Raw genomic sequence first — 17929 nt, forward strand, 5'->3', positions numbered from 1 at the left:
AACACACATCAGATTGATGTGGGGTGGGGAGCAGGGGTGCCTTAGTGCAGCCACCATTCTCCTCATGGAGATTACAGTCATCAATTTCCATCTGCTGTGAGCATCAACAACATGATTCTTGGTTTCAGGAGCATCAGTTGATTCCCAAGGCTGAGCAGGTTTTCATTTGGCAACCATTACTGCACCCTTACCATCAGTGCTATAAAAATACATCAGCAGCAGGTCATTTGCTTTGGCTCTATAATATATGAGCCTGAAATGACATATTTTCCTTTACCACATTAGATTGGTACCCAGATTGGTACCTTTTGAGACTTTACAGATGCCTCATGGCTTTCAATCCAATAGCACAGTCTATCTTGCACTGGCTAATCAGAAGCATTATTATTCAATATTTTTTTTTCGAGGAAAAGAGAAACTTCAAACCTTAATTAAACACGGTGTGCACCAAGCCTGAAATTTCAGGATAATGGAAGAAGCAGATCTATTTGCAGGGCAGCAGGCTCACAGCCTCGTTTCTGTTATCCTGCACCCCATCCAGCAGCACCAGTCCCTCCTCCTCCCTTGTGACTCTTCCTGTGTATTCCCCCACCCCCTTTCCACTTGGCTGCAGGCTCAGGGTCTCCATTCATATGTGGTCCCCATTTCATAGCTGAGCTGGTCTGCAAGCACACACAGTAGGAGCTGCTGCACCTTAATCTGAATTTGAACATCTATTTCTGTCAGGGAAGACCTTTGCCAGGGTAGAGAGGATGGGTGGGGATCCTGACAGGGAAAGGGGACACCCTGGAGCAAGCAGCTGGGGACTGTGAAGTTGAGGCTAATCCCTCCTGAAGCATCAGACCCCACAGGCTGCAGGTACATCTCTGGTGCAGCTGGAAGATCCCTAAGCTGAACAGCTCTGAGCTGAACCTTGGAGACCTTTTCAAACACTCTTTCCCCAAATGCTTCTAAACAATGCCTGTGATTACTCCAGAACCATGACTGTAACACTTGGAGGAGGACGAAAGGTTTAATAAACCCAAATGTGTTTGTTAGCAGTAATTCACAGCAGAGTCTGTGGCTGAGCCTGCCAGCTGCCACAGTCTGCACGAGTTGCATTTAGCCAAGCCTAAAAGCAGGAGAAGTATTGGCTCTGGAGAATCCTACTGCTCCCTCCTATTGTCTAAAGAAATGAATTGCTTTATAGTAATGCCTGGAAATTGCTTTATAGTAATGCCAGTCACATGCTAAACAGATAAACAGCAAACAGAGTACAGATTTGTTCAATGAATTTCCAAAGCTTGCTCACTGAGGTGTCATTCTGTTGGAACTCCAATTGGATAAGGGGCTGATTCCTGTCTGTATTCTTCCAGGGGGTGGTTTGTCCCTGCAGGGACTGTGTAGAGCCCTATCACATCAGGTGTTGTATTATAACACATAGTTGTGCAGGTGCTAACTGCAGTACTGCAATAGTGTTTATTTCTCTTCACCACAGTGTGTTCTAGATCCATCAGGAGCTGCAAATGTCCAAGGATAACTATGGCTTGTTTCTTTCCTTGCTAGTGCTGAGACTGCTGTGGCTATGAGAGATCTGACTGGTGACATGTGGCAGGTGGGTCTTGGGCACCACCAGAACATTGTTTAAATGTCCTAACTGAGCTGTGCATGGGAGCATTACATGGGCTGATCCTGTCCTTTCACAGGCTGATTCTTGAAAATGTTCAGGCAAGGTGTTAACATCATACTTAAATTCTCTACTGCAGTGTTCATCTACAGCTTTCCACACAAATATTCTCTCTGTTGGCTCCACAGTGATTGTTATTTTTGTCCCTTTCTCCAAAAATATGGTCTTAGCTCTGTTCTTTAGGAGAACTCTCTGAGAGCAGAGGAGTCACTCCATGGACAGCAGGAGTTTTGTATTTCTGACCCTGCCCATATGGGTCACTTAAGTACCTATGTACTGCTGTGTCACCCACCTTGGCTCCATTTTCTTGCCCAGCCAGATGCAAACCCTCTGCTGTGGCCTCATGTCTTGTTGCTGTCATCTTTATGTCTACCCTATGCCCTGCTGTTTGTTGTATCTCCTTCTAGAACCCCAAAATTATGCTTAAGTAGTCCGATTTTTGAAGCAGGGATTTTCACAGAATGGAGTGAAAATTGTCCTTGCAAATGAGGGGAAAAAAAACCTCCTACAAAATCAGTGGATTTCTGTCAGTATAAAACAAATTTGAGGAGGAAGAATCCCTTTCCCTCCTCTGCATACCTCCATCTTCTTTCCCTAAAGTGTTGTAAACAGCAAAACTGCTTCTGGTAAGCGCTGTCCTGGCACTGGAAATGGCTTTCTGTGGCTACTTACAATTACTGTGGAGATTGATAGGCAATAGCAGCAGTTGTGCAGTGAGGAGTGAATGACATGAAGTTAACTTTCCCTCCCCTGCTGGGATGGATAGTGTGCTGTGGCCCTGTTTCCTTATCTTCTTTATACAAGAGTCATTTCAAGCTTGATTTTTCTTGACTATCAAAAGAAGAGTTATAGATTTTACTGTACTGAATCAACCCAAAACATTGCTGCTGTTCAGAGGTGTGTCTCCTCGTAATCTACCCTCCAAGCACACTTGGAGGCTCACAGATCCCTTCATCATATTGCATTTTATCGTGTTGCCTTTCACACACACGAACACACACATATATAAATGTCCTTGTGCTGTGTTTGGAGCTGTGTGGGGAAGGGGGATGATCTTCATGTGCCTCCCCTTAGAGCAATACTGGCCACATGGGATGTTGTCATGCAAAGGAAAGTGGAACAGTCTTAAAAAGCTGGGGGAAAAATTAAAAGCATTAAGAAAGGAATGGGGAGCTTTTTGTGCAATCTACGTTTAAAAAAGTGTATACCATTGTAAGTGTCTTTTTTCTTAACTTTTTAAAAGCTTGGACAGCACAATGCCTGCCATGTTAAATTGTTTCCTTCAGAAGTCATTGGCAGTCACAATTGTATTGAAGTGGCTTTAAAGGCTGGGCTGAACAGAGAGATAAATAACAGTTACATTTTTAGTTTGTGCATTATCATATTGCTCTAATTCAGCTTAATGAGTCAATTATCCACTTACAGAAATTAATTACAAAACAGATTCTAAAAGTGTCCAGGATGGGCTCTGTCAAGCCAGCGTTATGCTGTGGGATGTGATGAGTGATGCTGATCCTCTCTCCATCTCTGTGCCTGTAAACTCCTTTCCTTGGGATAGAGGTGCTGAGAGTGGAAAACTTCAGTCTTGGACTGCAGTACAAAACCTTCTGTCAGTCTGTTGTACTTCATGTTCAGCTTCACCTTGAGTAAAAGTGGTCTTGAGAACATCAACCACTTCTTGGGGAAAAAATTCTGGGAGGGGTTTGGATCTAATTCAGCTGCAGCACTGAGGAAGAGCTCGCTGTCATTCTGCTCACAGAGAGGATTTACTGCAGGGATTCTGATCTGTAAGACACGAACTGCCTGTCTGTTGCAATGGTGCGTCTCATGTCAAGGGATTGGGATGCAATAGATCGGAGTTAAATTAAAACACATTTCATGTATTTATAAATGAGCAGTGGTATCCATTTTCCTGCTTTGGTGAACCTGACACATATGAATGTACAAACCTCAGTCCCTGCTGGTTGGTCTTATTTTAATAGTAAGTGAAAAGCCCAGAGAGTATAAATTGCTTGTGTTTCTTCATGACAAAACTGGATTATATAAACCTGAAAGGAAACACTGTACTCGGCAGAATAAAACTTATTCATGAATTGCCTGTTAATCTTTCAACATTTACACTGATTGAAGTTGGGGTTGGTTTTTTGGTGGGTTTTCGTTTGGTTTGTTTTTTCTGATTTGGGATTTGTTTCTTGTTATCAGAAAGATAACAGAAATTAAGCACTGAATTGATTATTTGAGCATTTAGAGGCTGAATCGTGCATTGCCATGAATGCTGTGATCTTTAGAGGCACTGACAGCTTTCCCTCTGGCTGTTAACATGTCTGCTTTATACAACACAAATGTCAACATCACTACTCCTCTAATTAGAGCAGTAGGTCAAACAGTGTCTTTGTCTGTGGAGGAAGCCGAGCCATTAGCCATGTTAAGAAGAAGCTCCTTTGTTAAGCTTGATTTATGTTTCTGAGGTTTGTTTTATCCTGTGGCAGCCTACAAACGCTGTTTTCAGAGTGGGGCATTTTTGCTGACTGCAGAAAGGGAAATACACAGAAGAGATTGTCCCTCCACTGATTCAGCCCCCGCCTGAGCTGCAAAGCAAGCCCTCCCCAGCAATCCCAGCTCGCCACAGGTCTGGCCTGTGTGTGAGAATGCATTGCTTTAGTTTTATTCAAACACAAGATACGTAGGTTTCCAGAGAGTTTAAATTATAATAGTACTGTAAGCTGTAGAAGGCTATAAAAGGAGAGAAGTATAGTGTTATCCCTTAAAACTGACGCAAAGAAAAATTGCCATCGTCCTTGTTTGGGTTCTCTGCTGGAGGCACCAGTTTGGTTTTGCCTTTTCTGATTCGTTTTTAAGTAGGATTTAGCATAATTTCCATAATGATAAATCTTCCATTTAAGATCAAGAAAATAGTGTTGTCTGTCTTGAATATTCAAAAAATATGAGTGGTATTTACAGATCATCCCATTTGTTTTTCTGATGTCTTTGATTGCATCTCTTCCAATGCAATACACATCTCACAAAACTGAAATTGCATTATGGAAATACATAGAAAATTACTTCAAAATAAAATATGAGTTTAATATTTTTATTTTAATTTTTAAAAAATATTTAAATTTTTATTTAAATCTATTTTTAATAAACTGATTTCTTTTGTATAACACTTTTTGTCTCTGTGATCTTGGCTTTTAATGGATAAGTAGTTGGTGAATCTCCAGTGGAAATTCTCAGATTTCAGAACAGCAGGATTTTTCCTTAGAGTAATTAATAGTCAAATAAGCTAACACTGGCATGAGCTACTGTATATGCTTTAATTCATCTATTTGTTTCTCTGGAAGGAGAGTGCCAGCAGTGGAGAGGAGATCACAGCAATGTTTCCTCCTCAGAGACAAGTACGTTGAAGAGCTGTGCCAAGCAAAGATGGACAGTAAACGCTTTGGGTATTGTTTCCCTGTGTTTTGTTCTCGTTAGCATTTGGCACAGCCACTTGTGCTTCCTTTCTCCTGCCCATTTCCCTACAATGCCGTGTGCCACCACGCAGATCAGGGTGGTGAGAGTGACTCCTTACAGATTAAATATTCATTTGCCTCTACCCTCTGGCAAACCTGAAGCACATGGAGAGCATAAGGGACAGTATTCCATCATCCCTCCTCTAACCCACCCTGAGCACACACTGTGCCCAAAGCCTTGTGACACTGGTGGGCACTGTGGGCATTTCTTGTTTGTCTGGGGCTGCCTTGTCCAAGGGATTGCCTGTAATTGCTCCCTGGGGTATGGGCTGGGATATTCTGCTTCCTCCACAAGAGAATGGTGTGGAGGACTCTGCCTGCTGCCTTCCCACTGCTGCCTGCCAAAAGCACTGCTCAAAGGCTTTGCCTCTCCCAGGGCTGTCTGGGAAAGGAAACCACCTCCTGAACACCCCTGCAAGGTTCTGAAACATGCTTTTAACTAGAGAGGGGAAGGTTTATCACACTGAATTGGTAGGTGGAAACCTGAAATGGCTGAAAGTGCTTGCAGTGCTGCAGAGAAAAAAGTCCCTTCTCTCTTTCTGCTGTGCCCCCAGCACAGCACTGACATCTCAGGGGAGTTGAAGCTCTGGAGAATTTCCGTGTGTTGAAGGATATGTGCTTTACTACCATGGCTTCTTAGGGTTTTTTCTTGGTTTGGTCTGGGTTCTTTTACATTTGCTCAGTGACTGTCATTCTGCAGAAAATTAAAGATGTTCATTACCCCAGACAGAAGCTGTATTTGCAGATTTATGTTGCCCTTCTCTGAAGAGACAGAGCTGCTTCTGCCAAATTAGCTGCAGCAGATCTATGACCTGAAGGCTGCTCTTCAGTAGGCTGGAATTAAACCATCCAACACACATCCAACATAAACACTGCTCCTATGATGAAGCTCAGATACAAGATACCAGGTGCCAAGTCTCTGTTGGATTTTAGAGTGTTACCTAACATATATTTAGAAATCTCAGTCTTATTGCTGAAAACCAAATGAAACTCAAATAACGGACTTGGGCTTAATTTGTTTTCGTTACTGCAGCACAGACCTCTGAATTAATGATTTTCAATTAGGTTTTCCACTTTGTGTTGAATATAAACTGAAAGACTCATGCACACTATTTCCTCTTTCCTTCTGCAGAATAAGAATGTTCCTCTATGTGCACCATAGCATTGCAGATGAAAAGCATGAAATAGTTTTGACAGTTGTGTGTGCATAAAACAAGTTTAATATGGAGATCATACATAAATATAAGTTTCTTAGTTTGCATAATAGTTTGGCTCCTAATGGCTCGGCACAAGTAATTCCTGAGGGCTGTCCTGGCCCTTGGTCAAACTGATGCTCTCTGTTCCTCTGAACAGAGAGGGTCATGGATGGCTACCAAGTTGGCCAGTAGCTTTAGGAATGAGCTGGGGAGCTCTGCTGTTTTGGAAATCTCAGGTTTCACACTGAAACCCAGTGTTAGCCATGCTGCTGTACCCTGGTATTTGCTGGTAACCCTGCTCAGCAGGGAGCACTGCTCTCTCTCCTCGCCCTGCAGTGCTGGCTCTCGCACAGCTCCACGCAGTGTCTCTGAAGGCACACTTCACTGCACGCTGTGTTATGCTTTATTATAATGAGCTGGGTGCTCATTAAAGCTTCACAGTTATAAACAGAGTTGTAATTTAGCTTGAGGAACACTGTAATATTAGTGTGGCACCTGGAAACTAACCTTGTCTCAAGCTGGGTTATGTCAAAATGTAAGGGAAGGCACTTATTTGTAACAACTGAAGTGGATGATAGAATTGGAAGTGTTTATAAAGTGTACAGATGAAAAAGGGAAGAAAAATCTAAGTCTACAAAGCCCCTCTCATTCTCTCCCAGTCATTCAGCCAGCCCTCCTCTTCCTGGCTTTTTGGTGTCATGGCTGTTCAGAGGGACTCTGCCTTCATCTCTGGTTTCAGAAAGTTTCCATTCCAGCAGAGGAGACCTCCAGGGGTTTGCATCACACTCCCTTTTCCTTTGTATGTTTGTATGTTTATGCAACCAACTAAATCAAGAGGCTGTTATTGATTGCTCCTGGTTAAAACCATCATCTGCCTCCCCTCTTTTGACCTACAAGTGCTGCTGTGGTGAGGAAGGGACCACCCTGCTTCCAGCCATGGGCAGAGCTCTGCCCATGGTTTCTGCTGCCCAGTGCAAAGGGGCTCCATCCACTGAGCTCCCTCTTGCATGATGTCTGTGGCCTAAGACAAACACAAACACAGTTAAAGCATGAGTCTCATCTGATGAGATCACCCTGTGGCGATGCTAAGTTTGAAAACCCCAAAACCGTCTTGAATGGGTGAGAACAGAATAGAATAGAATAGAATAGAATAGAATAGAATAGAATAGAATAGAATAGAATAGAATAGAATAGAATAGAATAGAATAGAATAGAATAGAATAGAATAGAATAGAATCACAGCAGTAACATGGAATTTGCAGTAAGCCCCTGTCTCTTCTGAACCTTATGCTCATCCAGAGGCTTTTTAGTTGACCCAGCACCTGCTAACAAAGCAAGTGTGGTACTGATGTAGCAGAGAGTGTTGGGTCCCAGAGCCATTTGGTGAGTGTGGATGTGCATGCTACTCAGTCAAAAGTGTTCTGCCTATTTTCTGGAGGGGTTCTATTAAAAACTGCAGTGCCTTGAGACTCCGATCTGAGCTGGGCACTGAGCATGGCAACAGTGTGCTCAGTGCCTCAGGCATGGCACAGACCAAAAGAGCCTGCAGAGAAAGCAAGATATAGAAAACCTCTTTATCAACATGTTTTATTCCTATTCTCAGTTTTAAAATGGTGTGAACCTAACTCTAATTGGCAGTGGAAGTGAAAGACTGAGAAGAATGAGGCATCTGGCTGTGCTGGCACACCAGTTCATAGCTCTTGCTTTATTCTAGTTTCCCTTTTCTCTTATTCTGGGGCAGGTGGGACAAGTACTAAAGAGCAAAACACCTCCATCCAGAAAAGAAATGTAGAAGGATAGAAAACCAGGCAAATGATGCAGAGCCCACTAGCTATGTAACACCAAGCTGGGAGCTGGAAACCACTCCCTGTGTAGGTCACCATACCATCAGAGTGAGGAAGGGAAGTTCTGTTTTCACTTATCATGTATTTCAGGGGAGTGTTCCCTGAATCCGTGGTCTGATTTCCAGCTGTGGTTGTATTACCAAGTGAATTGGGACCATGGTCTTGGTATTAGAAGCCAGTTAGCCCAAGCAGAAAGAGATGAGAGAGGCAACAAAGGCAGAAATACTGAAGAAGAAAGGTTCATGGCAAAAAGTGCAGTCAGTTCTAAGGAAAATGGTTCTTTAAAGCTTATGCTCCCTAACCCAGTTCCAGTGCCCTTCATGGGAACATGAGCTGGATTTGACTGGGGCTCTCAGAGGTCAGTGCTTTATCCACTAAGCTGCAACTGCCCAAACTGAGTGCAGCCCAAGAAACAATTGGGAGCTTTACCTGGTTTCTGTTCTGTTTGTGCTTTGGGGAGTTGTTTTCAGCAGACCAAATAACGCTGCAACATTGCTCAGCTGATGACACACCAGTTATAAAGTTCACTGTGAGGGATCTTGCTGTGAACTGACTGAAAGGTTCTGTATTGGTTTTGATTTTGATAAGCCCTTCGTGGCCCGGAGAGAAGCCAGGGTATGATGTAGGGCAAGACATCCAAAGCTATGGCAATTTATTAAATCTTTCAAAATTCTTGTGTTGTTTTGGGTTTTTTCAATTAACAATTTAATCATAATTTGGCTTTGAATGCTGCTTTCTATATTCTCGTTGGGGCTGAGAATAATGGTTGATGCACTTGAAAGAGGGATTTGCCTTTTGATCCCACTTGGCTGTGGTTGTTAGCATTACTGTTGAGGCTGGGCTGCCTTCACACTGGCTCAAAGGAAGATGCACTGCAGGTGTTACCTTACTCCCTAGAAATCCTCCATGACCTTACCTGAGTCTTGAATTTGTGTTCCTGAGAGATGGTGGAGCTGTAAAAGGTTCAGAAAGCCATTAAAAGAAGAGGGGAGCTGAGTTACTAATGAAACTTTCCCCTTTCTCTTGTGTCCTTTCTGTAATTTGTTGACTTCTGAGTGATTTTAATTTCTCTTTTTATTTTTTTCCCCAAAACATTGTATCAGCAATGCAGAAAGACAGTTTTAAAGATTTCAGTCCTGTTATAATAAATCCAGGGCATTGTTATGAAAAGCATGTGTTGACACAGACAGAGGCTGTTGAACATTCCCGCTCTGTGTAATGGCTCAAGGACTAAACATTTATGTTAAACTTTGGATGGAAGGGCTACCTTCTGACAAGTCTGAAGTGCTGACAAAACCCCTACATGTTTTAGACAGTGAAAAAAATGCCAGACAACTGGAAAGTTGTATTTTTGGAAAAAGTCTGTAAGTCTGATGCTGATTTTGAAAGGAGCTGTGCATGCCATTGTGGAGGGTTTGGTGGTCATCAGATGGACAATCTGGTGAGGGTATCAGTGGAGGTGAGCAGCGATTCTTTGGGAGACCCTCCCTACCAACCTGTCTTTAGTTTGCTCTCTGAAGAAATTAAGGTTTAAGCAGTTGCTTCACCTCTGTCTGCCCATCCTCTTCCTTCTCTCTATCACCTTCCCAGTAACTGACCAGGAGATTCAGAAGTGTCAGCCTAGTTTAACAGAGGATGGTTTATGACACTCACCAAGTGGATGGAGAGGGATTCAATCTGGTGTCCTTTGGTTTATTTTTACTAAAATAATCTGAAAATTACTTTTGTGAAATTTAGGAGACATCCTCCCACATTGATTGCCACAAATAATACAGATTTTTTAGTAGAGTTTATTAGCATCTGGTGTCTTTTTATGCCCACCTTGAAGAGGGTTTCACCTTTTCCATGATGGAACACTACAAACAGTCAGATCTGCAATGCTCACTTTTTATCAGAAGAAAGATACTTAATCCAAATCGACACTATGACTCAGTTGTGCAGCTTGTTGTTTGGGCCCAGTTATGATTTGTTATTCTTCCCAGCTAAAGTGTATCTGCAAATATCAGGGCCACATTCATTGTCCATCATTGCAAACAGTGGATTTAAGATTGGCCTTCAACACACCAGTAAAATTTACCTTGTTCTACTGCCTGACTGATGACACAGATGATATAAAAGTTACGTTTCTGCTGCAGCTGGAATGGCTAATTGCTAATAGGAATTTTACCACCAACTTCAGTAAGGATAAAGCAAGTATTGATTAATGCAGAATGACCTCAGTGTCCTGTTAAATGCTCTAAGGGATTATTGCAAGACATGAAAAAATGTGGAAGGAATATGGATGCTTTACAGTTGTTACAGGAGAGAGTTTCCCTGCATGTGTGCACCACGTTGTGTTACATGGCAGTGAAAGGTGTGGTGAGTTGACAGGAGAAACTGCTGACTGCACCCATTCCACATTCAGGGATCCTTCTGCAAGGTGAAGTGTCCCTGTGCCTATAAGTCAGCTGTTGTTTCCAAGCTGTCCTATTCCAAGAAATGTAAATATCAAAAACAAGGCCAGGCATTCTTCATCTTGGTGTCAACCTAGCCTTCTGGAGCCTGCACATCCCTTACTTTTAGAGATGGAGTTGCTGTCTTGAAAAGTGCTTTCCCTATGAATATCAAATATGATATGACCCGAAGACAGGCACATGCCTTTAGAGAACTGCAAGTGATAAAAATAGTTATGTGTGATTTCTGATGGGTTTTTGGTCAGCTGGTTCCCCTCCAGTCTCCTGAGCTGTGTTTACATGCCTTCTCTTTACTCCAGCATCCCTTACGTCAGAAAACCTCTCCTTGTTTTCACACCTGCTAGGCTGTACCTCACCCACCCATGTGCCTCTGAAAGTCTTGTGACAGAAACCTTTCCACAGGCTTATGGTGCCCACAAGATGGGATGGAGGTGTCTCATGATACAAGTAACTTATCTGTTCAGTAAAACATGATGCTTGAATTGCATTTCTTAACAGTGGGTAGCATTAAATAGCTGAGGTAGGTACCAGAAGGTACCAGAGGCAGTGCTGGTTTTGAGTGAAAAGCTCTTAGTCTTCCTTCAGGACTACTGTGAATTTGGTATTTCTTGTTTCAAATACAAACCCCAGGAATTTACATTGACCACCCCATAAATCAAGAGCTACAAAAAATGTAATGTAGGCAGTTGAAAGGACCGCTGCCTACAGCTGCTAAAACCACTCATCATGTTTACTAAAGTTTAAGGAAAAATGCAAGCTGAAGGTGAAAATACATCAGCTGTGGAGCAATGTTGGGGGATAGCATATGCTTGGTGACATAAATATGAGAATGTTTTTCAGCTGATACCTCAAGTGAGTTTATATTTACACTCAGAGCATGTCTAATGGTTCTTTAGATCAAGGGCATTGCCAAGCTTGAACATAAAAAAAGGTTATATTGAAAAGCTAAATACCCCCCTTAAAATCTGAAGTACAGAAGAGGGTTTGCAACACTGTAAATCCCAGCTTCTGGGGAAGAAAGGAGATGGTATGCCTCAGCTGAGGTGGGAACAGTCGCTGTTCTTTGCCCGCTGCTGGAGCAGGTGTGGGTGGTGTGGCTGGTGCTAGCTATAGGTACAGAGGTGCCTTCTGCTTTCAGCAGGGAGATGCCCATGCTGGTGGCTGCAGTAAGACTGCTGACACGGAGCCTTAGAAGTTACAGCCCTTGGTACCACCAGCTGCCATGAAACAATGTGGAAATGTTTGTTTAATAAGGACTGCAAAATGTCCCCGGCACTCAGGACTCTTAAGTACTTTCATCATTTCAGAGGAACTTTTCCTGGCAGACTTTGATCATATTAAATAGATTCCCCATGATATCATAATGCTCCATTTATTATAAATGTGCTGATTTGCGGATGTGCAATTAGCTGACTCAAGCAAAAAAGCATTATAGATACCCTGTGTATGAAGTGGCAGTTTATTTCTCTCCATATGGTCTATAACTTGTTCCATGCTGCTTACCGTGGGGTCTGGGCTTGCTGCCCACTGCTCATCACAGTTTATAGAGAGGAAAATTGAAGGCAGCCATGGAGTTAATTCTTTGCAATACAGTTATTTCCTTAAGGCAATACCTAAGCTGTTTGCATCAGCCAAAACATCCCCTTGGAAGCAGGTGAGTCCTGGCTGTTCCCTCTGCGGAGTGAGGGTGAGATGAAATCATCTTAGCAAAGGGCACTGCATGACTTGAGAGCCAGGGGCTTCCCAGAAGGAAAAAATAGGGCTTCCCAAATCCTGCAGAACTCATGGCCTTTAAAAGATTTCTTTTCCTGCCGTATGTTTATTTATCGCTACCTGAATGGATCTATACAAAGGGCTGAACCTAGTTCCTCTTAAGTCCAGGGAAAGACTTCCTTGGACCTCAGCAGTGATGAGATTGCATCCTAAATTTATATCCCCAAAAAGACTAAATTGTAAAATATGCTCAGTGCAGGATCAATTATTTTGTTGTCGAAGTGGCAGCTGGCACCTCACCTCACTGTGCATTTTTAACTCTTCTAATAGTAAATAAGTATATTTTATTCTTCTGTCTGCTTTCTCTCTTGCTCTTTTCAAATGAGTGGGGAGCATGGAAAATAAAGAGATTTGGGAGAGCAAGAGCATACGTTAACATACAGGGTTAAACTTTCTGAGGACAAGGAATTTTTTTTGCCTCATCAGCATGTTTAACAGTTGCAAATCTCAGTGTATGAGGAAATGTCTTACATTCAAAGACTATTAACAGCTGTGAAATTAGATTTACAAATCTGAATATATAACTGCATATTTTATATGCTGTTGCATATCATTTGTGCATATATTCATGAAATTGTCTTGTAGTTTATGAAATTTGAGTGTACCATTTCAGTGGGAACTTCCAGATTTCTTAATCTCAAAGTCGTTAAATGAAAGACTTGCCATATGCAAATTTTTAAATTTGTGCAATATAACATGATGCCTTTTGAGGATAACACAGAACGAAACCCAACAGATATAGAAGTATAAATAGTTATTTGGAAGGTCTGAAGCATGCTTATTAAGAAAAAAATATTTTAATCATGTCTACCTTCAAATAACTCTTAGGTGGGTGCAGTTTTATATTATGATTGTGATTCTTATTTTTTAAATAGTATCAGCAACACATTCTACAGTGCTTCATTTAATTCTTAAAAATAGCCTGGGTTTTGTGTTTGGAGATGAGTCATTTTGAGGCTGAGGCACTCACCTTTCTGGCTCAGCCTATAGCTCTAAGGATTGAAAATATGTAACATTATTGTCTTATGCAAATCACGATTCATCTGGCAATGAAACTCTCCAAAAGAAAGCAAATACAAGACTTGAGAGTCTTTGGAACATGAAAGCTGAGTATATGGCCAGCAGACATGCTCCTTGGAAACCTATGGGAATATTCACTTAATTGCAACTAAAGCCTCGCTTCTGTGTTTAGGAATCCTGATCTGCTCACACAGATCTCAACACATGACTGAAATAATCTGTTTATCCAGCATATGGTTCTTTGTGAGGACTGGATAGAAGTCAGCTACTCGGTCTTATGTGTCCTTTGTCACAGAGTGCCGTGTCCTTCTAAGTGCTCCCTTTCTAGTCCAGGGCCATGGAGGCATTTTAGCAATGCAAAGGGGTGATTAGAGGCACTTCTGCTGGAATGTATGCTGTGGTGCTTAATGAAATTAATTTGGCTTATGGCAGGGGCATGGAAAGGCAGCCCTGGGCTTTGTCCTGCTCACTGTCACTATTTCCTGGGTGACATTGGATGTATCAGTAGTGACCTGCTCTTTGCTGTGCTTTCAGCATGCATGGTGCTAGCAGGAGTGGGGAGGCTGGGGTTTCCAGGTGTGATCAAAGGTGTTTGTTCAGGAAAACCAAATCTTTAAAACCAGGGTTTTCTAGCTGATATTATTGCAGATGATATTTGCATGTAAGGAGAATAATATCTGCTTGGTTTAACAGGGAAACTATTCTATCTCATAAGTGCTGTCCCCTTCCCCCCAAATCAGTGAACAATATCCATCTCAGACACATGACATCAGAGAAATAAAAGGGCTCCTCAGATCTTTGCTTAGTCCATCTTCCTGTACCCTTCTGTCTAGAACAGTGGAGCCAGTATGGCTGATCAAGGCCATTAGTGATTTGTGTCCATACTTACTTGGAGATGCATTTTTCAGGTAAAGTCCTTTTCTAATACATGCAGTAAAGTACTGTTTGCACTAACACTACAATTATAGTCTAAGCAATGTGTGAGCTATGCAGAGGAACTGACACCAAATAATGTCAAATTTTAAATTAATTAATTTAAATTAAATTAATGAAAAGCAGGAGTTTTTTGAATGAAACAAGGTAGTGCCCAACATCCACACAGATCTCAAAGCAGAAAGATGTGGTATCAGGAAAGTGATAATAAAATTCTTCATTAAACAGGAAAAAATGAAAAAAAAACCAAACCCAAAAACAGGCACTACAGAAAAAGCTGTGCTTAAATGTCAGTGAGAACTTTCATTCTTGTTGGCTTTTAAACTCCCCCCATTAGAAAACTGAAACACTTCAGTCATACAGAGATTTTCTGCAGAGGAACCGGAAGCAGCAGCTGAACAGGCGATGTGCTCTCACCAACTGTGAGAGCAGCCAGATTTTGACGCCCATGTTTTCACTAGGTGCCATTGCAGCAGCAGTTTCTGTAGGTCTTTCAGTTGGACCATGAAAGTAATCTCTCAACAGGAAGAACAGTGAGGGTGAAAAGCACTCAGCTCCCCTGCTTAGGTGGAGTGGCATTTGCAGCCCTTGCTCCACAGCAGAAACTGTGCTGAAGGGTTTGTGTAGCTGGTGTGCCTTGCCACATTCAGCCTATTTCTTACACATCTCTCTTTTTGCTATATTAAAACAGGGATCCAAGGTTTTAAAATGTGTGTTGCACTCTGAAAGCACTGCAAGGATGTCAGGAATTGTGTGATCTTCTGAGGCCTGGTCTCCTCAGAGCTCTACACGTTTTGTTCTCATTAGTGGAGACTTCAGAGCCTCTGGTGCTGACTCCCAGAGAAAGTCTGTGTGCCTCCATGGTCAAATAATGGCTTCTGATGGTGTTTCCAGCAGTCCCTCAAGAGCTGAGAAGCTCTGCAGTTTGTGGGGTGCTTTGGGAAGTTACCTTGTGTCTGTACCCCGTGTCCTCTGCTCCAGGTCAAGTAGAACAGATGTGCAGAAGGCATCTAAGTAGGTGAGAGAAATAAAATTTGCACTGTGCCGTGCCAGTTAGAGTTTTGGGCTGGAGCTGGAGCTCAGCAGGATGCCAGGTTGGCTGCCAGGCGGTGCAGGGCCCTCGGTACCACTGGGGCCCCTGGGTTTTGTTCTGTGCTGTGTAAACACCTGTGCCATAAATGGATAACGGCAATATTTTTTTTTTTCTGACTCTGAGCTTTATTTGCTTTTGCTTTTTCTTGGACAGTGAACCTGTGCCTTGAGAAAATGCGTGAAAAGTTTTAATATCCATTCCTCCAATGAGGCAACAACGGCACATCTAAATCTTAATCTATATTGTTTGTACTTCTGCTGAGTAAAGCAGCTATAAGAAATAATACATTTCTTCTTTAAAGTCCCTTCCCCGCCCCTGCTGTATAAGTGTTACTTCCTGCCCTCCTGCTCTCTCAATAGCGCTTCCCTTTCCTGTTTTGGTTATAAGCTTTCATAGGGACCCTTGGCTTGTCTCCTTGCCAAATTTGTCTTCTGCTCAGGTGAAATAGACTATTTGGATTTGAGCACACGTGCTGGCTTTGAGCGTGTACCTCTGTGGCATTGCCTGACCAGGTCCTCCTCCATGGCAGGCACGTAAGTATCTGGGGATTGTGCCTGTTGGCAGGGAGTTTGTTGACCAGAATTAATGTGGCTGGATGGGAAGGGGAACACATATTGTGATAAACACAGAAGGTTTGTGTTTTGGTTATGGGCTGGTAGGATAATTTATAATTGTATAAAATGGTAATTAAGCTTTCATGGCAATGCTATATTAATATGCATCCCCTGGCAGTGGGAGAGAAGCTGACTTGATGAAGCGAGCGTTTCTTCATTCCTGATCTGCCTCCATCAGCTCAAAGGGAATTGTCACAGGTTTATTTACATTTCTTCTGGGATTGAAGGGAAACCAAGGCAAAGTAACGCCAGCTTTCATGAAAGATCTTTATGTTGATTTCCTCTATTCACTTACGAGTCTGCCTTTCCTGGTCATTAGTTATGATTATGATCTTTCAAAGCCTTTATTTAAGGAATTGTTCTCCTGAAACACAGATATGGTTGGCCCATGAGTGAGAGCCCTCAGTCATGTATTTTCATTTGGCAGTTCAGTTTTGGGTTTTGCATAATTCATATATTACACGATTAGGTACTTCTTGGTTTTATTTCTGTAATTTAAGGGGGAAGGGAGCTAGTTTATATTAATAGCAACCTGATCTAGTCGAGTTGCTTTTTTATTGTTTTTGTCTAATTGAGTTCCTGGTGTTTCTCCAGGCCATTTACTTGACTCATTTTTAGGAACTTCTAAGCATTTACTTGATATTTACATTTAGGAATTCCCAAAGTGTGTCTTCAAGGTGGTATATAAAATCTGAAAGTGAACCACACCTCACAGAAAGAAATTTTTCATGATTCAAAGCATTAATGGAGCAGTGAAGTTCCTCCATTAGGAGACTCCATTAGCAGTGAGTTGTTGGAACTTGGAAGGAAAAGTTTCCTGGAGCATGGTCTGGCAGCAATGCCCAGCAGCAATGGCACTTCCCTTAATCACACCACTTCCTCGGTGAAGGGCCTTTTGCAAAGCAGATCTCTTTAAACAATTCTCAACATGCTGAGTTGAGATGCTGATAACTGGAGTTCCCCTTAGAGTCATTTGGATTCTTATGCTTCAGTTTGCAAAACCTACCAGAAGAGGGATGGGTTAAAATTAACAACACTGCATGGTTTAAAAATCTCAGCAACATAAACTAAGCAGATGTGTTGGCTTACAAGGGCATCAATCTGTGGCCTCTCTGCTGGCCCCAATTCTCCACTGATTGGCAGATGTGCTGTTTAAGTGCCGTGGCGGGCACGGAGAGGTCAGGGCTCTCCACAGACCTGGCAGTGCTGAGGGCTGAGCTGTTTGGGACTGACAGTCAGACCCAGGTGAAATATCTGTTCTGCTGCAGTGGTGTTTTGCATACTGTGTAATTTTTTGTATTTCTACTCACTTTTCCCATGCTCAAGAGCATTGAGAGGTGACAGAAGGTCATGTCAGGATTGTGTGCGTGTTCCCAAATTTAGCAACTCATCTGCCCAAGTCCTGGCTCAGTGTGCAACCTGGGTGCCTCATCTCTGTCTCTTCTCTGGTGTCCAGCTGATATGTCTGCTGTGGGTATCTGCAGCAGGTACTGGAAAGGCAGTTCCCGCTGGGTATGCCAATGTACTAAGGGAGAGTTCAAAATTAATGTCTTATTTCTAACAGTAACTTTTGGATATTGTTCCTTATGGAGGTGAACTGGTGTTCATCTTACTCTTGATAGCACTGTAAGTACCAGTATTTCCATTTCCTGCTCTGTAAAATATGTATTTGTCTTGCAGGTGTGTCATGACTTTATTTAACAGCGTCAGTCCTTTTGAGAGCTGCTTATGAGGGAGGCTTCATATTTTTACTCTTTTCTTGTAACTATTTAATATTGAACTATATGTAACTATTTAATATTGAACTGTTTAGAGTTTAACAGTG

General features: G+C 42.3%; 1 protein-coding gene across 6 annotated transcripts in view; it reads left to right on the forward strand.

The window, feature by feature from the left end:
• Nucleotides 1-17929, forward strand: part of EVL (Enah/Vasp-like) — a 142777-nt gene that overhangs the window by 49326 nt on the left and 75522 nt on the right. Inside the window, exon 1 of one of the 6 annotated variants that reach the window (XM_014250029.2) lies at nucleotides 15863-16023. The exons of the other annotated variants lie outside the window; for them this stretch is intronic. Within the exon in view, the coding sequence (XP_014105504.1) occupies nucleotides 16013-16023 (11 nt within the window). The 5' untranslated portion in view covers nucleotides 15863-16012. Of the gene's footprint in view, nucleotides 1-15862; nucleotides 16024-17929 lie in introns of those variants that run through there. 6 annotated transcript variants of the gene reach the window in all.

The sequence above is a fragment of the Pseudopodoces humilis genome, chromosome 7, assembly GCF_049639895.1.
Source record: "Pseudopodoces humilis isolate 2021_Gansu_Grassland_sample_001 chromosome 7, ASM4963989v1, whole genome shotgun sequence".
Taxonomy (NCBI): domain Eukaryota; kingdom Metazoa; phylum Chordata; class Aves; order Passeriformes; family Paridae; genus Pseudopodoces; species Pseudopodoces humilis.